This window comes from Pieris rapae, chromosome W, assembly GCF_905147795.1.
Source record: "Pieris rapae chromosome W, ilPieRapa1.1, whole genome shotgun sequence".
Classification (NCBI taxonomy): Eukaryota; Metazoa; Arthropoda; class Insecta; order Lepidoptera; family Pieridae; genus Pieris; species Pieris rapae.
In genome coordinates, this window is record NC_059533.1 from 89,707 (window position 1) to 117,363 (window position 27,657).

Genomic DNA, 27,657 nt, shown 5'->3' on the forward strand with positions numbered 1-27,657 from the left:
GTTGGGTTGGCTTCGTTCGACTCGATTACGACGTTACGCACGGCACGTCACTCAGTCGGTTACAGCTCTCGATAGCTAGCGAACCGTACGCGCGGCGCACACGTGCCCGTATCTAAACCACGCCGCTCTCGGTGCTTTTGCCCGCTTCACATTATTATGTAATACAAAAATAAACCACGACATTTAACGAGCACGTGTGCGCACCGGTCGTCCAACAATCAAGCATTTCCGACTCTACATTAACACACCAATTTTCGTGTAAACCCACGTTTCGGACAAAGTGAACTGTTTATCCAGTATTCCTGTGTTTGTGGTTGTGAAAATGAAATGTCTAACTCTGTGGAGCAACAGTTTGGCGAGCTCAGCCTTTCCCAGGACGAGCATGATCAAATGTACGATCAAGATGATCAGCAAGACAGGTGCGTATATAAGAAATTAAATATAGATTTACTCATATTTAATAATTTCATACTCCGCAGTGTTGTTACAGTACCATTTTTCGTGTATAAAATAGACTATCAGCAAAGACACCTACGCCACTCGACGCCGCGCCGCGCATCGCCGCGCCGTGACGCCGGCCACATTTATGATGGCGGCTAGGGTTGTCGTTAAAAAATCCATGTATCTACGCATAACTTAACATAACTTGCTCTCATAATACGGAAATTTCGTAGAATTTTATTATTCTAATTAAGTTAACATATTATAGATAAATAATTCAGTTTCAACACGGAATCATCAAAACGAGTCTGATGACGCTCAATCGATACTAAACGATACATGCAAATTAAATAAATTATTGAAATATAATTCGTTCACGGTACATATAGGTAGTTTTCAAAAAAGTGGAAAATAAAGTTATTCTCTAACGATATTTCTATATATTAAAAACCAATATGGTAGATTTGAATTGTATGGCAACCCTAAAAGGTTCAATTGATGGCTCCCCGATCTTGGCGTCTATCTCGCTTTCCCGCGCTGCGTTTAGAAAAGGACAGAGTTCCATTATTTAAGACATCCGGCCCAAATATTTAAAAAAATTTGCCGCCACCAATTTTACGATTTTTGCGAACTGGCGTTTGGTAATGAAAGAATTTAGAATTTGAAATCGAAAAGACCACATGGTCCCCAACAAATTAGTAAGGCTTAATCTTATACCCACGACGTAATTATTACGAAGCTGATTATGAAGTTGAGAACTTATTATGTGTATACCTACAAAGCGGAGCGTTATTTATAGTTCAATAACCATTATCTCTATAACTATAAGTTATTTTTGTTATTTCGGTTTTAGTTAATTTGCTTTCAAACATTTTTATCCTCAACTTGGTTTATACAATATTCATATAATGTTTTCCTGTTCATGAGTTTAGATGCGACTGACGCATTCTAACAAATAACATTACTTATCTTATAGTAAAAACTAACTAACAAACATGTTATTGCCGTTATCATCATCGTATCACAGACGATAATTTAATATTAATCGTTACGAGGAATTTTAAAATTATTTTAATAGCTTTTCTAATTTATTCACAATTCCAAGTACTTAATCATAACGATTTCTTAAATATTGTTATGCTATTTTCATGTACTACAGTTTAGGAAACAGTTTTTGGTTATACTCTGCGCACAATAACAACCCAGTTTAAAAATCTCGACCGGCTAAACGGCATTCCGCATTATATAATAATGGGTAGGTAGGTAGCCTGCATTCTAAACTCCCTATCCCCTCGGATTCCCAGAATAGGGGAGGTTTTGTTACTCTTAATCCTTTCTTTGTCTGCCGAAAGAAGGTTTGTCATTCAAAGAACTTTTATCTTAGCAGTTAAAGGTTGCTGTATGACGGGAATTCGAATTTGGCTTAAACTGCTAATGCTGGCCTTGAGTAGCTAGCCTGACGAAACTGGATCGAATAAACTTGTGGCATTATAGAATGGCGTCCGCCTATCATTCCATCTTAATTTCAAAATCTTTTTTTACTCTACATTACTAGAAGTTATATAAACGTAATTAAAAGGTCATATTTTATGCATACAGATACTAAATTATCTTATTAAATATAGCCAGTTTTACTAGGGAATGGTTCAGGGGTGGTCTGCGTTTGGAGAGTGCTTGCGACGTCAAAATACAAGTCAGCGTCGTTGCAAAGTAGAGTTGCCTTTGCGTAAGCAAGAAAAGAAAACTGTATATTTTGCACATATTATGTGCTTATTATTAGTGCTTACAAGCTATTTACGTCCGTGACTAGTAAAGTCGCGGAGCTAGTCGGCCAAGTTCAATATCATACCAATCTCTGAATTGAAACCAAGTCAAGGTCATTAGATGACTCACAAACACGAAAAATTTGTTGGTAGGTCATGCCTAAGTCATCGCCAGGTGATAACTTTGCCATACTGGGGATGATTTAAACATTTTAGAAAATGAAAAAATTACATTTTTGCAAATTGCATAAAGTTCCGGATCGTGTATGAGGTTACAAATTGTAAATGCATCAGAATAGGTGTTTGTTTTGTTTCGAAGTTTGCAACCAAGTTTGAAAACTATATATATATATTTTTCCGGTATATTTTTCCGATATGTGTCAAATTTGCAGAACTTTTGGAACGTTTTCCTTCAGTTTAATAAAGAAAAACATTAATTTTTTATAACAAAAAATGTTCCGTACACTTAAATTTAACACGTGATTTTTGCAGAACATTTGGAATATTTTTCACGACCATACAGCAAAAATTAATGTAATTGCAATTTTAACAATGTTCCGGACTGCGAGCAAGGTTGAAAAATGAGATTTATTTTCGCCACAATGTACCATTCACTTGCCCGTAGTTTGAAAACTTTTGGAATTACATATAATGAATTAATTGTCTTGACTGACTAGACTAATTAATGTTTTTGCAAAGGAGAAAATAATAACTACTAACCATATTTGTTGATATAAATAACAACATCGTAAGACCTAAGGGAAAATAAAATAGGTTACTTTAACCGGAAAAGTAACCTATTTTATTTTCCCCCTATCATTTTTTTTATAATGAAAACCAAACTAAAACAAAATAATAAGGCTTTCTAAAGAGATTAAGAAGGATTTTTTTAAAACATATTAGTGCTCTTATTATTTAAGAGGCAATGGAAAAATGCAAAATTCCGCTGAGGCCAGTGACATTTTCGACGTTGTGGAAAATTGAACGCATTATTGGGCTCGTTATTATTAGAATTTAGCTTGATCACGACCGCGTACACTTCCTTGCTTCAAGTAGCAAGGGGTTGGCTATTTTTATTTTGGTCTGGCGCACTCCGTTCATAATTCTTTATATTTCTTGCCAGAAAGAAAGAATTGATAGATAATGTTTATTTATAATACTATCTGGTTAAATGTAGCGTCACATGGATTATACACAGAAATCCATATAGATTTTCATTTAAAACCAATACGTGTGTTTCATGATTTTAAATAGCTTCTTCAAAGATAATAGAGGCACAGTAGAATAAGATAACCTTCTTATCGTAAGTTGGCGTTTTTAATTATCTCTACAAGTAAGTACTTTGAACTGTTGGCAATGATTCATTACAAATATAACTGTTATATTCAACGAAGGTACCTTCTAGAAAGGGGCAGCTAGTTATCTAAATGCGGAGGTAACAAGATAGCAATAATGTAAACATTTAACTATTGGTAGATTGTTAATAGCTAGTACGTAAATCATGAAAAATTATACCTTCCTCAAAAAAAATTTTTTTCTTTGTCGCCAAAAGACCGTTAGACGCGATGAAGACTTGTTCTTACATACTTACAATAAACACTAATAATAATTTAAATATTTTTCGGTCCCTTGAACTCGATAAATTGAATAAAATCTATCTTAATGGTCCCCTCGGTACAATCCCGACTTCAAGATTCATCTCGTGACGATTTTTAAAACGCTTATTTGAACTCTTATAATTAATTATGACTGTAATATAAGTAAAACCGTTTTCATGTCCTACAGATTTTCTTCGACTTACATTGCATATTCGACCAAGTCTTTCGGGTTAATATAATATGACACATAAACGTGGCTTTTTTTACCTCACCTGATGGATTATGTACCTATGTGTGTATATAGATGTGATTTGACTATACTTTATTAGGGCTATATAAGCTATTGTCAGAGGGCAACGCGTAAATAAATCCTAAGAAAGTTTAAAGTAAACAGTTCAATTAATATGTATAGATGTTTGATTTGTTTATGGTAGCTGTTTTGTCAAATTATAGAATGTGTATGGTTGTGTTAATATTCATACCGGTAACATGTTTGTATAATATACATATTATATTACATAGATGTTGGAGCGCCGCGCACCTGTCGACAGGTGGAAACGTCGCACGTGCGCGGCTCGCCAGATTGCACAAATGCACACAGCTTTTTATACCCCTCATACTCTTAAAACGTTTTAAATCGATCGTTTTTATCACGAGATATATCGCGAGCCGATGTTACCTTCTTCCTGTCCTGCTTTCGACATGGAATTAGCCAGTTAGTTGCGCTGCTTTTGAAACTTCGGCCAAAACATGCTGGAGTTGTATACGCTTGAAACTTCTCATTTTGTATATATAAAAAATTATTTATCTACTTACATAGTTTACTTTCAGCCAACAATATAAATCATATTTCCATTTCTTCCACTATTTCCACAGCATTGCGTGATTTAAATGACATTAACGCTATGTATGTATGACCTCTCTGGTGACTGATGAATAAAATTTTAAAGAATGAATAATTTAAAAGAATTGCCCGTAAGTCATTTGGCTACATACTAGAATCAATTTATTCTTATTATTAAACATGCTTTTCAAAAACAATTAAAGTTTAGTTCATGTTAAGATGCAGGTGTATTATTGCAGCTTTCTTTGCAAATTCCGACGCGTGCTATTTTACACTTCGGCTTTCAAATAGTAAAGGGTTTTCATCAGATTAGAAGTCGTTTCAATCAATTTAGTATACAAATAAAATTTAAAATAAAGTGCCTACACAAAATATTTAATATTAGACAGTCTGTTACCGTAGTTTAATATAATCTTGCTAACGGAGCTGACACTGAAATTTTTCAAATTTAAGCACTTAATTGCCACGCTAGTTGAAGAGAGGTTCTGGTGCTAATATTAACTGGTGTTAGTATAACGCCAGAAGGGGCTGACGTCCAAACCCAATTTCATTCCATTTTTCACCATTTGAGATAGAGATCTTAATCCAAGTTTTGATAAAAGTGTACCAATAACTAATCAACGGATTGATATAAGATAGGAGATAGATGAACTGTCATGGTCTGATCTCAGATTGTTTTCAATGTGACATTGTGGACTAATTATTGGGCTCGGGCGTGAGATATCCTTGCTTGCCAAATGTCGTTTGAAATCATTTGCGTAATGTTTATACACTTGGTTAATACATGGTTAGGTACTAGAATACAATACAGATTACATATTTTGTCAACTTGGGGTTCACCACCCCTATTTCGTGTTAGTGTCATTTCTTACAAGTCAAATGGGTGCTAATTTACTTTCAAACCTAAAAATAACTCATTGGAAAATCTAGATTCTTAGTCGGTCTTTGTTGTGGCGTTTTTAACTAAGATTTAGTTTAATGGACTAATGGACACCAATTAATGGTTTTGTGATTTTGATGAGCCAAACTTGTGACATAAACATATTTTCCGTCACAACCTAGACATTGTAGTTAATTTACTCAGGATGCTATTATTTGACGCTTCAAACTACTATTTTAATTGTGTGTTGCAAGTATGTAACAATAATGCGCTCGAGTACAACTTGCAGGAACCCTGCCTCGCGACCCGCGACCGGTGACTATAACTCCCCTCCCCCCATCCCTCTCAACAGGACGCAATCGCACGCCCACGGGTCAGTGTTGCCATTTTACAAAATTTTCCCTTAATTATAAAAAGAGCGTTGGTGGTATTTAGCAAAGAAAATAACTTTGTCTCTTTAAAATGGCTTCGCTAGATCGGTTATAAATGAAATTTCAAGACGATGGTCCTTTGTTTAGAATGAGGTACCTAGGCAATTTATTTGATTAGCTTACTATATATTTTAGAAATTATTGCGAATAGCAATACATATGATATATAATATAATATGCTTAGATGTATGTATATATTTGTCACATAATATATGTAAAAAAAAATTTGGCTGAACTATAGAGCAAGGCCGATATTCATTATGTTTTATAGATTTCTATCGCGTAGTGTTAGGATTTTAGATAATATTATCTGGCTGCTTTTTCCGGATACTATCTGGAATTTAAAATTTAATATAGCGGTAACACTGCCGCCGGCTACAAGCGGTTCAAGCCCGACGGCCGACGCAGTCAACCGGAGTCACTTGTGGTGATACGCCGCTCTTCGGTCGTTGAAACCGTTTCAAAATTACATTAAGTTGCGTGTGTGATAAGTCCTGGCTTCTAGTGTAACCAATTGCAATTGATAACATGGATAGAAGTAAATATCGCAGGTACGTCGTCCAATCGGTTTTTACTATTGTATTACCTTCGAACGTATAGCAAAGATATTTCTTGAATGCATTAGAAAAGTTTTGTTGTAGTTTATTGTGTTTCTTACACATAAGCACGTGGTTCGTAAATAAAATGGCGGCGCCGGCGCCGCAGTTTTCCACATTGAATTACTATGGATGTCGAGATCGAAATTCGAAAGTTTTCAGTTTTTATGAAAATCTCGTTGATACGATTTCGAGACCGATACTATACATACCATATACAACAACAAACTCTGAAAAGACGTCACATAATGTTTTTCAGTAGTAGGCTCGCACTCTCCTCTATAATGGAGACAGTTATGTTTTTTGTTATTGTTTCATTTTAATTTATTACTTGTGGCGTAGAAGGTAAGTAAGTAAGGGTATTTCTAACTTGGGTTTACAATTCAATACCTTGAATTTGATTATACTGAGTATGTACGAATCTAAGCGTCCAAAAAACGAATTATTATCTATTTCGGTTAGGTTAGTATATTAATATTTTATTTTAAACAACTGTCCAAAAAACGAATTATTATATAGTTTGTTTAGGTTAGGTTAGGTATTGAATTGTAAACTTTAACCCTAACTAATAAAGTACAAACAGGTAAACAGAAAGTAAACCTAGAGCAGTGTGTAGAAAGCACACAAGCATTTCATGTGCATGAAATTACCTTATCTTCTTCAAAAGCCGCTAGATAATATAGCGACATACTCAAGCAAGTGGGGCAGCACTGCGGCGACGGCGTGAATTTTTAAGCTTGATGAGTCATTGCGCCAGCCGGCAACGGACAAGTCACTGATAAAATTTGTAACACTTATTGTGTGTGTATTCTGTATTTCACGTACTGGTGTTGGTTTAAAAACACATAAGTTCGAATATACAAATGAGAAAAGATTTCTACTTATTTCTTACTTTTCTTTATGCTAGCATAATGCGATTTAGCCTGGTAGTTTTTTTTGAACTAGACGTGGATTTGTTACAAACTATTTTAGAGTAGGAATTTAGTAAAGAGAAATAAATAAAACAGCTGAGTTAGACAATGGTGCGAACCGCTCAATATCTTGGAACAGACAGGGGCGATATATTTATTATAACAGACTACATTGACAGATACAGATTACATTGACTGATACAGACTACATAATATTAAGTGGATGCGTTCAGTTTAACATCCTCCCTTGAACGCAAACCCATAGCGATGAGGAAGTGCTGGTGTTTGGGCTTCGGTAGGGCTTTGGTGAGGCAGTCAGCAACCATCGAATCAGTGCCCACATATTCAATCTTGACATCACCACATTCAACTTTGTTCCTCAGATAGTGGTGACGAACATCAATGTGTTTACTCCTAGCATGATAACTGTAAGTACCTGTAAGTTTAATAGCACTTTGATTATCACAGTACAAAGTAATAGGTGTAACCTTTAAAGAAGGCCACAGTTCACAGTGCAACTGTCTCAGCCACATAGCTTCTTGAGTAGCAGCTGAGAGCGCCATATACTCTGCCTCAGTAGTAGACAAGGCAACAGTTTGCTGCCTTTTTGAATTCCAAGATATCGCTGCACCCTGGAAATTAAAAATGTATCCAGTACATGATTTTCTGTCTTCAGTACAGGAAGCCCAATCAGAGTCTGAGTATCCAGTGATTTCTTCATCAACATTACTTTTGTATACAAGCTGTAGATACTTTGTACCTTGTAAGTATCGAAATAACCTCTTAACAGCATTCCAATGCTCTTCTGTATGAGAACTATTATATCGACATAATGTATGCACTGCATAGCATATATCTGGCCTTGTTCCTTGTGAGATGTATAATAAGCAGCCAGTGGCTTCCTGGTAAGGTATACTTTCAAATTTTTCAGAACTTGAAAACTTTATATTCGGTTCCATTGGAGTTCCTACTGAGTTACATTGTTCCATACCAAAACGTCTTAATGTATTTTCTATGTACCTAGTTTGATCAATGGCTATTCCTTCTGAACTGTATGAAATACAAAGTCCAATATAACAATAAGCAATTCCAAGCTCATTCATTTTGAAATTATTCTTCATTTTTACTTTTATATTGTTTGCTGACTCCTGACAGTTGTGAAACAACAAAATGTCATCAACATACCACGCTCTGCTACCAAACACTTTAATGTTACTGATATTAGGTTTAATGCCGGACCATAATTCCTCAGGAGTTTTATATTGTAAAGACTTTGTTGGTGAGCGATTGATAACATATGCAGCAGTGGCTACTGCCTCAGCCCAAAACTTCTTAGGTAGGCCAGAATTAATAAGCATACATTTAGCACGTTCTGTTAAAGTTCGGTTCATCCTCTCACTCATGCCGTTCTGTTCGGGGGTATAGTGTATAGTGAGTTGACGTTTGATACCAGAATCCCTACAAACCTTATCAAATGCTTCATTGACATACTCCTTTCCATTGTCAGATCTTAGTGTTTTAATTTTAGCATTTAATTGATTCTCTACTAGTAGCTTAAAATCTTTAAACTTTTCGAGTACTTGTGATTTAGAGCTGATAAAGTAAACAAATACCTTTCTAGACCAATCGTCGACAAAAGTGACATAATATCTGGCACCACCGAGAGACTTTTCCTCCATTGGCCCACATACATCTGAATGCACCAACTCCAGGAGGGCGGAAGCCCTTGTGCCAGCATGTTTGAATGGTTGCCTTGTTTGCTTACCTTTTAAGCAAGTATTACATACCACATGCTCCTCTCTACTTGATTCTATATCTGCTCCATCTGTAGACTCATTAAGTTTCTGAAGATCATTATAATTTAGATGACCCATCCTTTGATGCCATAGATGTACAGATGACATCAAAGCATAAGTTTCATTATGAACCACATATAAATTGTTCTTTATATATCCAGTGAGAATTAATTTAGACTCTTTATAAACATTACATGTATTCTTACTAAATTTTACTTGACAGTTATTCTGTGTCATTTGGCGGACTGACAGAAGATTAACAGCCAAATCTGGCACATATAAAACATTTTTTACTTGTATTGTACCAATTTTTAATTCACTTTCACCATCATATGTTTCTATATTTACTTTACCACAGCCTTTTACTGTTAATATTTTGTTGTCTGCAACTTTAATGTTTGTTACTAAAGCAGGTCCGTAGTCATAAAGCCAATCTCTCTTGTTTGTCATGTGCATTGCAGCTCCTGAATCAATGTACCAGCATCCACTCTCTAGGCCTGGTGAGGCTGGAAACGCTGCAACATAGCTAGAAGAAGTATTAATAGTTTCAGACTTATTCTTTTGATTTGAGCTGTTTGAGGCACAAAATTTGGCTAAATGACCATGCCTATTGCACCTAAAGCACCTGGGACCTTTACTATTTGCTTTAGAACCTGAACATTTACTATTCTTTGCCTTGCCTTTGTAGAAATTTGAAAAAAAAAACAGATGAGTTGTCCGGAGACTTTACATCCTGTAAAATCTTTGTTTTAACTAAATCAGCAGTGATGGACACACCTGAGCTTTCCATAGCCATAATCATAGGACTATATGACTCTGGTAACCCGGCTAATAATAATGTGCCGAGCCACTCATCATCTACAATGAATTTTATATTACGAAGCTTGTGTGCACATGTGATGATTTTGTTGACATAGTTCTCAACACTACCACAACTTTCCAGATCTGTTGTAATTAGTTCTCGCAGAAGACCTACCTTCCTCAACAAGCCGGAGTCATCAAAAGCCTTTCTCAGGTTATCCCATACCTCCTTAGCCGTGGTGGCATCCTGGATATGAACATAGTTCATAGGGTCAACTAGAAGGACTATTTTTGACCTTGCCTTCGTATCTTCGGTCTTCGTAAAAGCCATGCCCGATGTCTCGACACATTTCCACAAATCTTCATGCTCTAAAAAGGTTTTCACCGCGAAACTCCATGTAGGATAATTATCACGGCCCGCCAAACGATCAATTTGAGCAAAACGGGGGTCCGCCATTGTAAGCTGAAAAGTTAATGACGTCGCGACGTATCACGAAATCAATTTGCATCAACGTGATGCCTATCACTTTATAAATCCTACTTCCCTATTTCTATCCGGGCGTCTGGGCCCATAACCTGTTACAAACTATTTTAGAGTAGGAATTTAGTAAAGAGAAATAAATAAAACAGCTGAGTTAGACAATGGTGCGAACCGCTCAATATCTTGGAACAGACAGGGGCGATATATTTATTATAACAGACTACATTGACAGATACAGATTACATTGACTGATACAGACTACATAATATTAAGTGGATGCGTTCAGTTTAACAGGATTATTGCATTTCACTAAGTTAAACGCAATATTATCCTGGTAGAGCACTGTCAAAGGAATAAATTGATTCAGCTAACGTTATATTATATCATTATGGCGAAGGACATTATGATATGAAGGATAGTGATAAGTTAAATAAACCGTTTACATTGGACGAATTGTATAACATGTAATAGAGATTTAGACCAAAAATCCTAGATAGCTTAAGACTAGCCTCATTTCGTTAAGATATTATTACCATTATTCGTTATACCTAGGGCATCGAGCCCGGGTTTACCCGGGCCGTAAAAACCCGGGTTTTCCCGGTTCTGAGGATTACAAAAAAAAACCGGGTTTCAATTTTTAAAACTCGGGTTTTCGGGTTTTTTTTTTATACTTTTGTTTTTGTTGTTTATTAAGTTTAAAGCACTTTGAATGCAATAATAAGTAAATTAAATAAAAATTCGCTTTCATAAATTATTATTTATGACCCAAAAAGTAGCTTCCTTGCTACGTTCCTACCCATAAACAAGACATGCAAGTTAAATGCGCGTCCATCTCAGGACATGAGAGAGGTGAACTGTGGAGCAGTTGAGAGGGGAGGGTGTATCGTTGCGCGGGTGATGAATACCGGCGCCATTTGAGACTGATGCCAACCCAAGTATGCAGGTTATGGTGTCTCATATGGCTGCAGTTTGGAATATGGAATTTCTCTTAGAACGTTCTCAAAATCACAAGATTTAAAGTACCTTTCTGAAAAGACCGGCAACAAATTACCAACTACTGCTGATACCGTTCGCCACATAATTCTCAAAGACTTTGATAAAAGGAAGCTAGAAATAATAAACGAGATAAAAATTATACTGTCAGATGAAAAGAAGTTTTCGATATCATTCGATGAATGGACATCTATGAAAAATAGAAGATATATAGGGATCACTTTACATTCACCAAATTTTGCAAGGGATAGCAGTTTTCGAAATCTAGGTCTCATACGCATTCACGGGTCCATGAATTGATTGAGGCCAAAAGATCGAAATGCTCGAAAAAACCGGTCTACCCGGGTTTTGATTACTCTTAGACCCGAAAACCCGGGTTTTCAGAATTGAACCGAGTTTCGATGCCCTAGTTATACCTCTTAATGTTGTTTACTTGTTAATAAAGTAATTTCCTTTGAAATTGTTTTAAAATTCATGGGTACAGTTCCGATACTCCTGAAGTTGAATATTACTACCTAGTAATATTCAACTTCAGGAGTATCGGAACTCATTGTTGTAAAAACGAGGACCGGTTGTTTTACTACTATTGTTGGCGACTAAATTAATTGCAAGTAAAATAAGAATATTGCTCTAAGCTCATAAGTAGATTTTTTATGTATGAGTTCAAACTCAAACTCTCATAAAAAACTCAAAACTCAAATAAGTTCTTCTTCTTATAGTGCCATCTCCTAGCGAAGGTTGGCGATCTTAATGGCTATTTTAGTTTTGGCTGCCGCGCTTCTAAACAATGACTTGGTGCTTTGACCAAACCATTGTCTCAAGGTTTTAAACCAGGACGTGCGTCTGCGGCCAGGTCTCCTTCCACCTGGCATTTTGCCTTGTATGATTAGCTGAAGGAGCTTGTATTTTTTGAAGTTACGTAAAAAGTTTCTTCTCTTAACCGTGATAAGCACTTCTTTGTTCCTCTGTATTCCAAGATATTATTTGGGCATAGATGGAGTGGGAGTATCTTAGTGAACCATCTGGTGCCAGTATTTCGAGCCTGCTTAGCTCATCGGTAATATACCTCTGAAATGGAGAGAAGTGAAAATCATTTTTATCCCAAAACCGGGCAGAGAGGACTATACCCAAGCAAAATCATTCAGGCCCATCCGTCTCGTTACTTTGGTGTTATCAAACAATCACATAATGTTTTATATATACCATGCAGGCCTGAGTCTCGTGAGGTGTCGTGGGGATTGGCACCAAATATAGTAAATGTGAAAGTGATTCGGACTAAATTCAAGCTCAGATTTATCCGACACTGATAAATTTTCTTACTGGTTCAGGCCAAGTATTACATTCAACTATAAATTGACTAAAATAAATCAATCAAATCTTTGTAAAATGACAAGTGTGTTGTTTGTACTTACAACATTTTGACATAGTCGACGCTTAATTACAGATATAGTTAAATATCATTCATTGCGAAAATTTAACAGGCACAAGTTGATTTTTGCGCTATTTTTCGAGTCGGGAACCGGTCGGATGGGGGCTCAGTAATTGTAACTTTCCAAACGAAAGCCAAAAAGTTTGAAAACTGGTCGCGGCTCGCGGCCGACAGCCGACCGCCATATTTGGTTTTATTTGTTTACTGAGACACGGCCTTAATGACTTGGGAAATGAAACTTTACTGAAAAAAATTGAGTTCTCGAAAACGAAACACGATCTCGAGCCACGAACCGAATAGCTGTTTTTGACCAATACCTAGATATGTTTTTACGCCGTACTGATATGAATTCTATTATTAACAAAAAAATGGGTAATATCTGGCATAAGCATTCTGGTTATCGCTAGAATTTAACGTTTAAAAAAACGAGAGTGTAACCGCTCGATTGGTTTGTAAAGTTGCTCAAAGAATTAAAATTGGGAAGCTCCGATTAATTTCATGTCAACGACCTGGTTTGAAATAACACGTTTATAAAATCCTTATCGCTAAAATCATTGAACAGTAAGTAGCATATTACCACTTTAAGTAAAAATTCTGAATTGTTGTAATTATTTCTTTTTATGTCCTTATTCTCATTCGCGCGCAATTAGTAGTACAGATTTAATTAACAGGTATCACTATTCCACGTCATTAAATTTGCCACATTAGTCATCCCTACTCATCGGCAAAGACAGGGTGTAGGCCGAGAGAAAAAGGCGGCATAAAAAAACTCGGTAAAACGTAGGTACATGTTTAATATTATATAATGCATAGAGCAACTGGGTAAAGTGCATATTGGTGAATAGTTGGGGTGTAGTGTTCCACCCTTCGCGAGGCCCTCTCGCAATTTACCTCGCTTGCAAAGAGTATATGAAACCAGTTTACTTTGTATTCTAGTTATTTACCTGAGTATAGTCGGGCCACTATTAAATAAATATAATTTATCATAATCTCTACAAATTGGACAATATAATCGAGTTCTAAAAATACTATGTATTTTGATGCCGTACTACTACGTACATACTTACGATCAGTAAATTTCATAGAATATATAGCTAAAATTATATATGTATATGAAATTTACCGATAGTTTTTGTTGCCGGCTTGCCGATCATTCTTGTCGTCGAAATGTATCGTTTGCGTGTCGCATATTGTAGATACTGGGTGCGGTGTCCGGCGAGCGATAATTGAATTAAGCGATGTATCATCTTGATAAACTTACCGCATACGCTTTATCTCTTTATAACTTATCGTAGACTTTGTGAGCGAATGTAGGTAAACGAACTAAGTGGGGGTCGTCACTACCTGGCGGGAGCGTAAATGCAAGCGGCCACTACGTTCGACTTGTGAATGGCGCGCGGGGTGCGGGAAGCGGCGGTCCGATGACGTCATGTCCGGCACCGCCATTTTGTGATTAGGGTCGCATATCGCTCACGACTGGCCGCTCGCCCCTCCTTCCCCGCACATCGCCGCGACCGAAGTACAACACAATATGCCACAAGTATTGCGCTTTTCCGTCTGTTGTTTAACTAGGATAAAGTTGGCTACAATACGTACAAATAGCGCCTAGCCTGGATTGACTTGGGGCCGTTCACCCTATACTGAGGCCATTCATTTTTTTTACTGTTTATTTTGTTTACTGTTACCAATGGGCCGTGTCGCTTGTCGCAGCCGATCCTCTAAAGTGCTGATCAGCGGGCTGCCACTGCACGTTCGCTTCGACAACATCGAGCCCCTTTTACTTCAATACGGCAACGTGCAGCATTGCGATAAGGCGAACGCGCGCGATGCCAACACCCAAGCGGTGTACATCACGTTCGAAACGCCTGAGCAGGCCCAGCAGTGAGTAAATGGCTTTTGAACCACTGCATGATATGTGTGTGCTTTCTTTTCGCAAGTTTTTTGGCGTGTTGCATGCTAGGATGTGGTTTAAATTCTTAATAATCAGACAACGTACATATCCATAATATTTATGGCGATGATTTAGTGCACTTTGATATTAAAGGTCATATAGAAAATTAACTTTTACAGAAAATATCATACCACCTATTACTTCACTATTGAGAAATTTTATTATGGTCGTAGATATATGCATAAACCTAGACACAGACCTAATTCTTTTTAAATTATATTATCTAAATAATTTGTAATACACCGAGAATAAAGAGTGCACCGCAATGTATCCTTCTTACCTACTTATATTCAAATAATTGTTAACTTAAATTAGATGACAACTGGTTTATGATAGTATCTAAATTGGCATCTTTGATCTAATCAATAAAAAAAAGTCTACAATGCTACACCCATCGTTAATTTGTAAGTGTCTGGGTGGTATTTTTCGTGGGTTGGGATGGAATGGTGCTTTGGTATTGGTATTTAATAACGTAGACTGTGGCGTTGTTTTACATGTGTAATGGTTGGGATTTAACAGGGCGATAAATTTGCTGAACGGGTTTGAGCTGGAAGGCAGCCGTATGAAGGTGGAACCGGCGGATGGTGGAGCACGTGGCGGCCGGCGCGGACGGCCGGGCGGTGGCCGTGGTGGCGGTGCCCCAGGTGCCGGGTCTAGGCCTACGGACTTTCCGCTGCGACTACTTGTCCAGAGCGACATGGTCGGTGCGATCATAGGTCGCCAGGGCAGCACCATTCGCCTAATCACCCAGCAGAGTCGTGCTAGAGTGGACGTGCATCGCAAGGATAATGTTGGCTCGTCGGAGAAGGCGATCACTATCTATGGTAACCCGGAGAATTGCACCAACGCTTGCAAGCGTATCCTGGAAGTGATGCAACAGGAGGCCAATAACACCAACAAGGGGTATGTTTAGTTATTTAATTTAAAAACTTAGGTACTTCTAAAAACTAGGTCAAAGATAACGTTTTACGTTTTGAAAGTGTCAAGTTTTGAAGTCTCATAATAAGCTGTCTCATAACCTTGCTTAACACAAATTAAACCCGATTCGAAAGATATTTCTACATTTTAATTTGACCTCTGAAGTATCAGAAAACGTTTTTTTTAAGTTTAAAAGTTTTCCTTAAGATAATTTCCTTATTTCCAGACGCAATTTCTAATAAAACTTACTTTTAGAAAATTATTTTATCAAGTTTGTCAAGTATATATATGACTTACTAATTTATAGAACTGATTTAGAAATTGTTATTTTCAGTGAGATTTGCTTGAAGATCCTCGCACACAACAATCTGATCGGCCGAATTATTGGTAAAGGTGGTAACACAATAAAACGCATCATGCAAGAGACTGACACAAAAATAACTGTCTCCTCTATCAATGACATCAACAGCTTTAACCTAGAACGCATCATCACGGTCAAGGGTTCCATCGAAAACATGGCGTAGGCCGAGTCACAAATATATATCTGCTAAGATGCGGCAGAGTTACGAAAATGATTTGCAGGTGCGTATCTGTTCAAGTACAATATATTACGTTTACATTGTTTTATAATATATAAGTCATTATATATTAAATCTATAAATCCAAAAATACGTTTATTTTGGAACATGAGATAATCATGGTATCACTTACAATACAGCACTTGAACTTTGAAATCGCTTATTAATATTTTTTCCAAACACCAATACATCCTCTTAAAAGTATTTTGAAATAAGACTAAATCTATAACATACTGCTAATGTTTATGTTGTACGAACACATTTCTGCGTAAGCGCAACATAACATGTATTTTTAGACAGATTTCTCTGAAGTAGACTTGCTTCAGTTAAGGATTTATGAGTTTGTTCAGCAAAGTTTACTATATTAGAATATCCTTTTCTAGTAAATGTGTGTGTTCGGGCTGCTGCCGAACACTTTAATGACAACTAAATAAAAGATTGCTTTCACTTAAAAATTATTAATTAATATGAGAGAAAAAAAATTATGAGTGCTTAAGCTACATAACAGTATCTTCGATTATCAAGAATGCCTTTCGCGCATTAACACTTTCACTTTCATTGTGAACAAGTGATTTTATTTGACTGTTATCCGACACCTCCTCCAGGCGACGACGAGCGCTGCGGACGCGCCCTGGAGTATTGTATGTCGTGGCTCGATAGCTCAGGCATTTCATCTATGTTGCTCTTCATGCCCTTTATTTGGGATTCCAAGCCTTCTATCTAAAGGGCTTCAGTTTATCGATATCTGTATCGTCTTCTTTGAAGTAAGGCATTGTTATATTGATAATGTGGTTGATGTCTGTAACATCTGGTGTAAGGATGTTCGGTGCCGTTTGTAAAGTATTGAATTGTTGCCCGCTTGCCAGTAATGTGAAATCCTTGCCTTTAATTTGGCACTTATCTTGCAGAGTTATTATTCCAGATTTCTTTATATCGCGACTATGTACTGTATTGTCATATATGATCCGCAAATTGTATGTATCGCAACATAAGTACAGTGTTTAGATGATAAATTGTTAGTTCGTTCGTTCAGTTGGCTTTGATAAACGTCAGTAATGGTGTCCAAGAGGGTATTTTGAATGCTTTTTAGATTCTGAAGAAAGTTCATAGCCGACATTGCTGACGTAATAAAATCCTCGACTTCCGACATGCTTTATATTTGCTTATTAAAACGTTAGTTGCCTGATCGAGAGAGTTTAACCGACTACTTACGATGCTTCTGTTCTTTTTAGCAAGTTTATTTCTCTACTATAGAAGTTTGGTATGCCATAGATTTACCATGCGTTGTTTATTGTTTCTATGTCCTCAAGAGTATTTATCTGCAAAATGCTGATCTAGCACACCAAACAATGTGTTCGCAAGGTAACCTACACCGTTGATAAGACCGCGACGCTGCCTGGAGTCCTCGGTAAAATGCTGTGTCAGTAAAAGTTGATTGTTGTATTGTAACTCTGAGTAGTCGTGATTCATTTGTAGTAAAATCATATGGCATTGTTGATTATGCTCTATGTTAGTACATAGTTTGTCCAAGTGATTTGATAATTTTTTGTATGCTTGTTCACCTTGCTAGTACGGGGCCATATGGTGTGGTACACAACTAAAGTCCATTTGTCTCTAATAAGTCGCATCTTTGTTATGGGGTTGAAGAAAACATATCGTTATCCTGGTAAAAAGTTATATTGGTAATCAAGTACTCGAATTGTCTTTTTAGTTGCAACGGAATAGTAACTAAATTATCAAAGCCAGCTAAAATACGTAAATCTTGTTTGTGTATATATTTTTCGGAGTTTAATGATATTTATCTGACAATAGGATTAGCAACAAATATACATTTGGTATACTGTACTGTATGTTACTGCGTTGCTGTACATAAGAATTAATAGTAGTTATAAGATTCAGAAGTTTATTTGAGATTATAAGGGACATTAATATTTTTTATGCTTTCAAGTGCCATATGATTTACTGCTGATATTTTCAGGTGCTAGCTCCGCAAAGCATTATGTTCCCGGGACTGCACCCGATGGCCATGATGTCGACTCGCTACTGCGGCGCCCCACCACCCTTCCCACCGCCCATTTACGCGCCCCTTAGCGGCCAGGGCGGCGCTCAGCAGGGCGCTGGTGATTCGCAGGTAAACTCCGATACTATGGTGCCGAGGCATTCTTAATTGGAACCAGGAATTCCTCGACTTAATAGAGTAAACTGATTTGTGGAGTATTAGTTATGTGACTGACTGGTAATGACTACAATATATTTAGCTTGAACTGAGTTGTTAAAGCAGTTGTCATAGTTGACAATAATAATTTGTTCCGCCCGGTTGTTAAAATTCCATAGGGCCATGATTCATCGTTGGTACGTCGCATATAATAACATTACTACGAAATGATTAGCCGTTCGTGATGCATGTTGATAAAATGCGATTTTGATTTGGTGGAGTGTTATCGTTTTTACGCGCACCGCTGCTATTTATAACTTTTTAAATATTTATTGGATACTGTAACAAGTCGAGGAAATATTTGCTTAGACAGATATCTGCCATTATTTCGTTACTACGGGCTCTAAATAATTAAAACGAAACAAATTTAATATCGTTTCAAATTATCGAAATGTTTTAACAGGAGACTACCTACCTGTACATACCCAATAACGCCGTGGGAGCGATTATCGGCACCAAGGGCTCGCACATCCGCAACATTATTCGCTTCAGCAACGCTTCGGTCAAAATTGCTCCGCTCGAGCAGGACAAGGGCGAAGGGAACGCCGGAGCCGGAGCCGCCGTTGCGGCCGCCGCTCAGCAAGAGAGGAAGGTGACCATCGTCGGCAGCCCCGAAGCTCAGTGGAAGGTGACTTGCAAAATTACTCTTGGTGTCTTAGAATTGTATATTTTCCGACCGCCAGACGTCACTAAACTCTGTATATTAAAATTACAGGCGCAGTACCTGATTTTTGAGAAGATGCGCGAGGAGGGCTTCATGTCTGGCTCTGACGATGTGCGGCTCACCGTCGAAATAGTCGTGGCTTCGTCCCAAGTCGGACGTATCATAGGAAAGGGTGGCCAAAATGTCCGCGAACTGCAACGCGTCACCGGGTCGGTGATCAAGCTTCCCGAACAAGCTCAGCCGGCGGCTGCGATCGCTCAGGACCATGAGACTACTGTCCACATCGTCGGGCCGTTCTACAGTGTGCAGGTATGTCATATATATGCTATGCGCAGATGGAATCCATCGGGTAGAATGTCTAAATGCGTTTTTGTTTGCAAATGAAAAGAAAAGATCGGACTATAGAGAATTTTTATTCATAGTTCTCGTAGTATTGTATTTTGCTTACGTGTAATGTGGTGGATGACGACTTGATGTCTGAGATGCTTTGCATCAGCTTTCGAAATTAGTAGGACAAAATAGCAAATATTTGGCTGCTATGTTCTCGGTTGCCTACCAATGAATAAATGTAATTTTATTTGGATGCTTATTATGTCGTATTATCGGTGACCTTCACGAAAACTATTATTATACTAAAATATAAGTTTGAAGTTATAACATTGCAACATACATCAGTGTTATAATAATACGTTTTTAATGAAGTAATGGCACTCGTGTCGAAAGTTTTAAATACAAAAAATATATATACCGGCACTTTTGACGTTGAGCTATCGGAGTGTATATTATATTGTATTATAAGTATTAAAAGGCAACAGTTATATACTATTTAAATCAAAATAGCAGCCAATATTTGGTATATTGTAATCTTTTATGGTCGGTTACTGATGTAACATTATATATAAAACACAAACACTGCACACTAAAACATGTTTATTTATTACATTAGTTACGCGTACTTAAAAATCGGGCTCGCGTTAAAGGTATTTGAATGAATGAATGTGATAGTTCCAAGTTCGAAGCGAGAGGAGAGGTGGAAGATAAGTATTGACGGGTTTTGCTGGCACTGCGAAATTTTTTCGTAACGGCAACTCTGTCATAATAATTTTGTACGTTTTGTAGCGAACACCCGACCCCGGCTGAACAACGGTTTCTCCTCACTACACTCGAATATAGGTGAGTGCCCGTTCCATAATTTATTGACTCGGCGAATGTTTTACATGTCATTGGCGATTGACACGGACTTCGTACTTGGGACGTGAGTGGACGGATGTGTGCGAGCTTCAAATTTATACACTACACATAGTACGTCATACAAACGTATATATTATAGTATTTGTAACTCTTAGTGTAATGTAGTTTAAGGCTTGCGACTGGGCGAGTTGAAGAAAAGATTGTGTATTTGTGATTTACATACATATATTTATGTTTAAATAAGTAGATATGTTTATAGTTGAATTTTAAATGCGGTCTTTTCTTTAGATCGCAATGAAATGTTTGAAGAACTGACGCGTTGCTCGGCGTCTAGAAGTCGTATTAGTTGTAGGTGTTGGATGCTTTATTTATATTATTGCTATTTTCATGAACTTTGTGCATTGCAATGTTATAACTAAAAAAACTTTCTCGATATTCTCGAACATCTGAAGACATTATTTATTGCCATTATCAGTCAACCGTAGCATTCGGGTAGATACTGTGGTAGTTAATAATATAGATTGTGTACTTCAGAATTAGCACCACATGCAAATTAGTGGTTTTTCATACACATGAACATAAACAAACTAAATTGCTAACAACAATGGTAAATAGGTATTTAAGTTGAGGTATTGAATACACAAAGTAATGTGAATAGCATAAGTTATAGGAGCTAGACTAGTGTCTGCTGAGCGATGTGTGATATGCGATGCGATGCGATGTTAGTAACCAAGTGTTATGTTGTGCAGTCTGCTCAGCGGCGCATCCGCGCCATGGTGGCTCAGGCGAGTGCGCCGGGTCGGCACCGCCGTGCTGCGCAGCCGCCGCCGCCGCCTCCCCAGCAGCAGTAGACCGGACACGTTACCCCCACCGCGCCGACACACCGCCCCCCCTAACCCCCCGATACCCACTCGCCCCTCCGATGCACTTGCCTCTTTGCGTTTCGCGTCCTCCCCCTCAGTGCCAGTAGAGCTAGCGTATTCCACCACAATATGATCGGCCTTATACGCTACTGTTACTTTAATATCGTAAAGCTATGTCCGCACCCGGCCCCGGCCGCCGGCGCGGACACACCTTTACACTAGCTGTCTATATATTTACACGATTGTCTGTTTATTGATACAAATGTTATAGCGATATTATAAAGATGGGAGAGTTTGTAAATAGCAAAGAGTCGTTGTTCAAACATAAAATTTGTAAGTTCCGCGAGTGATTTGTCAAATGTATTTTACACATATGTAGATATACACATATTTTTTTCATATATTCATGAAGTATATAATTGTTAGATTGTTTACCGTTATATATATATCCGACGGATGAAATGCAATAGTGGTCCACGTTAGGTTCTTATACAAGTGTTAAGTAGACGAATCGATTATACAGACGCGTATTATGTTTTGTTATTGAGATATAGATTAATATGTTACGGTGTGTGGGTCGTACTGACTTTCGCTTTACTGAGGCTTTCCTGAAACGATTGCAGGCGATTGATGAATACTGTTGACGTCTCTACGCGGACTGACGCGCCCCTCGCGCACCGAATGATACGTTCCAAGAGATTTGTACCTCACGGTGATTGTTGGACGTCGAGGACTTGTGTACGATTAATTTATAAGTGACATTTGTTGATCGTTTTCTTTGTAATTTTGTTAGCTTTATAACGGTTTTTGTGTCGTCGCGTTTTCGGGGCCGAGCCGGTTCCGCCGTCGACTAACGTTGGAAACGCGCCGTCGGCCCGCCGCCGGCCGGCCCCTAGACTAGGTAGAGAACGCGTCGTCGCTTTTGATGCGAGTGTAGTATTTGTGTTATAATTGTGCCAAGGGAGATATATTGTGAGATTAAGAATTAAGTGAATGATATCAAAATTGGGAAGCTTAGATGATTATATTTATGAATGTGATAATAATATATGGAAGTTGTGAGACTATGTTTCGCGGTTTAGTTTCGATCTTGTCAACGTAAGTAAGTTAGTCTATGTTAGTTAGGTGGCAGCGAGCTCCCGGACACCGAACCGGCTATCCGTTTGAAGATTTGGCCGCACCGCTAAACCTACGCGACCTTGCCCCCGTGTTGTTTTACTTCCACATATTATTAAATAATCTCGCAATTGGCATAAATATCAACAATTACCGTTCCTCTGCTCCCGACTAGATATTCTATCAAATAAATGACTTGAATATTGAAGTAGTAGTAGGAGATCGTTAGCCGTCGTGCCAGTCTCTGGCAGCGCTGAAGAGCGCTGATTAACGTGGCCTGCAGTGAAGGGGCGGTCCGATCCGGAAGTTTCATTGACGTGATTCTAGTCGTCCCAGGGAAATCTGCCAGTATATTATGGTAATTATGCTCAATGTCGATACTGCGAACTGTAGGTATGTTTGCAGTACTGAGTTGAGCGTTTGTTACCAGCTGTGTTTTCCCGTCGATCAATCTTCTGTTTTTAACATCAACAATGAGATGGTGATGCTGTAAAAAGTCTGCTCCCAGTATTGGCTTCGACACATCTGCTACGATGAATTTCCAGGTGAATGGTCTTCGGAGGTTTAGGTTGAGTTGCAGTGTCCTCTCTCCGTATGTCGGTATAACGGTGTTGTTAGCGGCGTACAGTTGGAATGGCAATGGTTTTTCGTGAGAGCCTTTTTTCTTTGGTAGGACGGAGATATTGGCTCCTGTGTCTACCAAAAAAGTAAGTTTTGTTTGTTCTTGTCGGTAACGAAAAGGCGGTGTGATGCTTCGGTAACGCCAGATTCCGCCGCGGCCAGCGTTACATTTAGTTTTCCGACTGATATTGACCGTGTGCTTGACCGTCGATGGGCTTAAAACTGCATGGCGATGCGCATTTCTTCGCGTCCATACCGTACCGATTATGATAATAGCAGTACAACATTGGAGATTTTCTACGGCTTCGGTCTTCCGTCGGTGATTCACGTCGGCTTTCGTGGTGATTTCTTGATGCATTCCGCGAGCGTTGTTGGTAACAGTGGCGAGAGCGACTGTTGCGATGATTGTCGCGAGGTTGGGCTAGTTGGTTGGTAGTTGGTTGGTTGGGTAGGAAAATTTACTGGAATAAATAAATAAATAAATAAATATTCATAGACCAGCAAATGACTCCTTATTCCCCACATTCCTTAAGAATATGAGTCCCGGTAACATGAGAAGTCCTATTCTTCGGGACAACAAGAAAGACACTAGAAATGTAGGCGCACCACCAGGTAAGAGAGAATTATTCAATATTTTAAAGATTTCTATGAAACAAATATTGCCTTTTGTGATTATGTTAGGGGTTAGTTTGTAGTAGAAAGGGGCAATTTGGAAATGACAGCTTTATAGGTACAACAATTAGAGGTATGTTTTAAACATAATAACTGTTTAACTGAAACATTGCCCTGTGCTAAAATTGTTGGTAATTTCGTACTCTTAAAAATGTATCTCTATATAGACCGTATCATAGGAAAAGGAAGCATGAAACTTAGTTCACCATCCAGCAACAGTGCGGGAAGAAATATATATATTTCTCTCCGTGAAGAAGTGAAACTCAATGAGAGTAAAGATGCTTGGAAACCAACTCGACTAAAGAAAGAGAGTCTGAATGAACAGGAGTTGAAAACTCAGGTATCATTTTTCTTAATCTATCCATTTTATTATAAAAAAGTTTTTACCTAAGTGATGTCATCTAATAATAATAATGCCCGTCCTATTTAATGCTTCTATGTCCACTATCATCCACCTATATTTAGGGCCCATAATAAAATTGTCACTTCTCAGGTGTCCGGATACCTTGACGCAAAGCAAGCGGTTGTGTGAAGTTTTTACTAAAATAACATAGTAAATACAAAGTGAATCCTATTAAAAAGTGTATCCCTTACTATATAAAGGTACTGTAAATAACATACATTGGAGATCTTTCCCATACACCCCGATTTATTGAGAAATTAGTGAAATATGAAATAAATATACAGTGAACAATTTATATTACAAAAATACCCTCACCGTTATTGTTTTGGAGACGAAAAATTTATTCACTAAAACACTATACGTATGTAATTGGAAGTACAAATAGCATATGTAAGTTGGAATTAGACCAAAAATAAAATTGCTGCTAAAGTGAACTTTGGCGGTAGTACAAAAACTACCAGAACAAAAGAACGGTGACCCTATTGATGTCAGCATAAACTCAAAAATACTTTTTCATACTGACTAGGATTAAGCTACGCCCAACTCAAGATTGCGTAAAGAGAGAGGGTCCGGACCAAACTAAACCGTCAATGTCCTGTTTGAAGAATAATACAAAAACTTGGAAATCGTGACTAACTGGTGGCTGAAAGGAAAACTCAAACACAATTCAACCGAAATAATAAGACAACAAGCCAGTGACGTCAACACCACTGCAGAATTGTGAAATTTTATGTTTTAGAAAGACTTTATGTTTATAACTTTATGTAATATAAATGTAAATATATATAGTGTACAGGAAGCCAGGTCATAGCCCTGTTGGTTATAAATAGCAATATATTAGTTATTGTATTGTCTTGAGGTTTCCAAAGTAGAGTCCATATTTTTAACTCATGGATTGAATGAAGCTGTAATTAATCCATCTCACTTTTAAATTGATAATTACTGTGCAAAAAGTAAAAGGTTGAATTGTGTAAGTATAAAGTTCTTACTTTATGCTTATAACTTTATATAATGTAAATATAAATATTGTACAGGAAGCTAGGTCATAGCCCTGTTGGTTATAAATAGCAATATATTAGTTATTGTATTGTTGTGAGGTTTCCAAATTAGAGTCCAGATTTTAACACATAGATTGAATGAAGGTGTATTAATCCATCTCACTTCAAAATTGATAATTACAGTGCAAAAAGTAAAAGGTTGAATTGTGTAAGTATAAAGTTGTTACTTTATGTTTATAAGTTTATGTAATATAAATGTAAATATAAAATATTGTACAGGAAGCTAGGTCATAACCCTGTTGGTTGTAAATAGCAATATGTTAGGTATTGTATTGTTGTGAGGTTTCCAAATTAGAGTCCAGATTTTTAACACACGAATTGAATGAAGTTGTATTAATCCATCTCACTTTTTAAATTGATAATAATTACTGTGTAAAAAGTAAAAGGTTGAATTGTGTAAGTATAAAGTTGTTACACCTTCAAACTTCAACTGTCTGTTTTAAACATTTGTAAATTACATAAATTGTCTAAAAGAAACCTGACTAAGCAACTGGCAGTAACAGTTATTCATGTATGAAATTAACAGGAATAGTGTAGTATTGTTACTATTAGCAAAACTGTCAAATTAAATCATTTGAAACATTATTACTTAATAAACAAAAAAAATAAAATAAAACAAAAGAAAAAGAAGTGGACATTATCCACTGCAGGCTATTCAATGATAACATTTATACAATAAACATTCTGAAATTGTCTGTACATAATCAACTGTAAGTGAAGAGGTGATGTGCAAATTCTATTATAAAGTTTAACGTCGCTGAACAGTAATATACATTATAACAATACTGATACAACCAACACGTCATTTGCGCACTAGCCAACGGTTGAATTACGTTCCAATAGACGATAGAAGGATAGATATACGCAAAGTAAAACGTTTTGTTGCAACATGAATACTACAGGAATGCAAGAAGATATGGTGAGGTTATTTGAAATGATGAAACTAGAACTCCATGAACAAACCGCAACTATTACCAAGAACGTAACTGAAGGTATCATGCGCACCATAGATGAAAAATTACAACCAATTTTAGAAGAAAACAAATGCCTAAAAACTGAGATACAAAAATTGAACGAAAAGGTTAGACATTTAGAAGATAAAAATAAGAAAAATAATTTGATCTTACACGGTATTAAAGAAACAGAAAAAAATCACCAAGAATTACTTAACACAATAAAAGAAACCTTGAAAAATCTAGATATTAACATCGATAACTACGAAATAAATAACTACTATAGACTGGGAAGGAAACAAGACGAGAAAAAAGTAAGACCAATACTTATAACTTTTACGTCATTCCAAAAAAAGATAACAATATTGAAAAATAAAATGAAAATGTCTAAACATACTTATATAACTGAAGATTTTTCGAAGGAAACGATGGAATTGCGTAAAAACCTGCAAGAAAAATTAAAACAAGAAAAACAAAATGGAAAAGACGCATTCATTCGAAACAAAAAAATTGTAATAAGAGAAACTTCAGATACAGAAAAAAGAAAGACAGAAAACTCGACGTCACCTGACAACATACACTTCGGTGGCTCGAAAAAGATCATTGCTCCTCCTAAACTGCACAAAACGAACGCATTTGAGTATATGAGGGCAAGACTATCACCCACACAACAACATCAACAAGTGTCAGGAGATAACAACAAAAATATAGTAGCCCCTGCAAAACTGCAAAGAACTGACCCATTCGCATGCATGAGGTCTAGATCACATTCTTTGACTGAAACAACAAAACCAAAAGCATAGCAATCTCGAGACATCGGTAACCGGACAAAAACAACAATTACAAGCACAGAACATTTGGAAAAGGAAAATCGCCCCAACCCGGCTGGTCACCGTGGGGCAAGAGACCAATACCCCCTAGGATTGCCCCCTCCCAAAAAAACACAACATACAAAAAACACAACATACAGAAACAAGACAATGCACACGAAAACAACGGAAAAGAAATAAATGTCAAAAAATATAAGAGAAATAGTATTTACATAGCAACGCTTAACACCAGGACTCTAAGAACAGACGAATCTTTACAAGAACTGGAATGTGCCTTAGGTTTTATAAAGTGGGACATTATTGGCCTAAGCGAAGTGAGGAGAATGGGAGAAAAGATTGAACAACATGAAAACTACATATTATACCATATAGGAACCACACCAGGCCTACACGGTGTCGGTTTCCTTATTAAAAAATGCTAAAGTCAATACATACAGTCCTTCATTGGAATATCAGAACGAATTGCACAACTAAATATCAACTTGCCTGGGTATGCAACTGTGTCAATAATTCAAGTATATGCACCGACAGAGCTGACACCAAAAGACATAAAGGATAATTTCTACGAAGACCTGGACAGGACTGGCAGATGCACACAAGGCAATCATACTGATGGGAGATTTCAATGGCCAGATTGGTAAAAGATTAACAAACGAAAAT

At 37.3% G+C, this 27,657-nt stretch overlaps 3 protein-coding genes across 4 annotated transcripts in view; all 3 read left to right on the plus strand.

Annotated features, from left to right (window-relative positions):
- On the plus strand, positions 1–18,525 carry LOC123690454 (insulin-like growth factor 2 mRNA-binding protein 1). Its single transcript, XM_045633883.1, has 5 exons — positions 1–419; positions 14,675–14,845; positions 15,435–15,818; positions 16,168–16,415; positions 18,390–18,525. Exons 1-4 carry the CDS (start codon positions 328–330, stop codon positions 16,355–16,357), a joined length of 837 nt encoding a protein of 278 aa, XP_045489839.1. The 5' UTR covers positions 1–327; the 3' UTR covers positions 16,358–16,415; positions 18,390–18,525.
- LOC123690426 (insulin-like growth factor 2 mRNA-binding protein 1) lies at positions 18,441–21,332 on the plus strand. The gene is made up of 4 exons (XM_045633857.1): positions 18,441–18,542; positions 19,030–19,254; positions 19,342–19,599; positions 21,231–21,332. Exons 1-4 carry the CDS (start codon positions 18,441–18,443, stop codon positions 21,330–21,332), a joined length of 687 nt encoding a protein of 228 aa, XP_045489813.1.
- The window catches only part of LOC123690453 (eukaryotic translation initiation factor 4 gamma 3-like), an 18,046-nt gene continuing 9,855 nt past the window's right edge, over positions 19,467–27,657 (plus strand). The window contains exons 1-4 of one of the 2 annotated variants that reach the window (XM_045633881.1): positions 19,467–19,599; positions 20,410–20,463; positions 21,231–23,693; positions 23,921–24,093. In XM_045633881.1, coding sequence (XP_045489837.1) covers positions 23,618–23,693; positions 23,921–24,093 — 249 coding nt within the window. In that variant the 5' untranslated portion in view covers positions 19,467–19,599; positions 20,410–20,463; positions 21,231–23,617. The remainder of the gene's footprint in view (positions 19,600–20,409; positions 20,464–21,230; positions 23,694–23,920; positions 24,094–27,657) is intronic. The other variant, XM_045633882.1, reaches the window with a different exon arrangement.

Excerpts from the sequence above, each read along its gene's own strand:
- LOC123690454 (XM_045633883.1), top strand. The coding sequence starts at position 328 with ATGTCTAACTCTGTGGAGCAACAGTTTGGCGAGCTCAGCCTTTCCCAG. Across the intron at positions 420-14,674 it reads CAAGATGATCAGCAAGACAG|CCGATCCTCTAAAGTGCTGA; the intron begins GTGCGTATATAA and ends CGCTTGTCGCAG. Across the intron at positions 14,846-15,434 it reads ACGCCTGAGCAGGCCCAGCA|GGCGATAAATTTGCTGAACG; the intron begins GTGAGTAAATGG and ends GGGATTTAACAG.
- LOC123690426 (XM_045633857.1), top strand. The coding sequence starts at position 18,441 with ATGTCGACTCGCTACTGCGGCGCCCCACCACCCTTCCCACCGCCCATT. Across the intron at positions 19,255-19,341 it reads GCCCCGAAGCTCAGTGGAAG|GCGCAGTACCTGATTTTTGA; the intron begins GTGACTTGCAAA and ends TTAAAATTACAG. Across the intron at positions 19,600-21,230 it reads GGCCGTTCTACAGTGTGCAG|TCTGCTCAGCGGCGCATCCG; the intron begins GTATGTCATATA and ends TATGTTGTGCAG.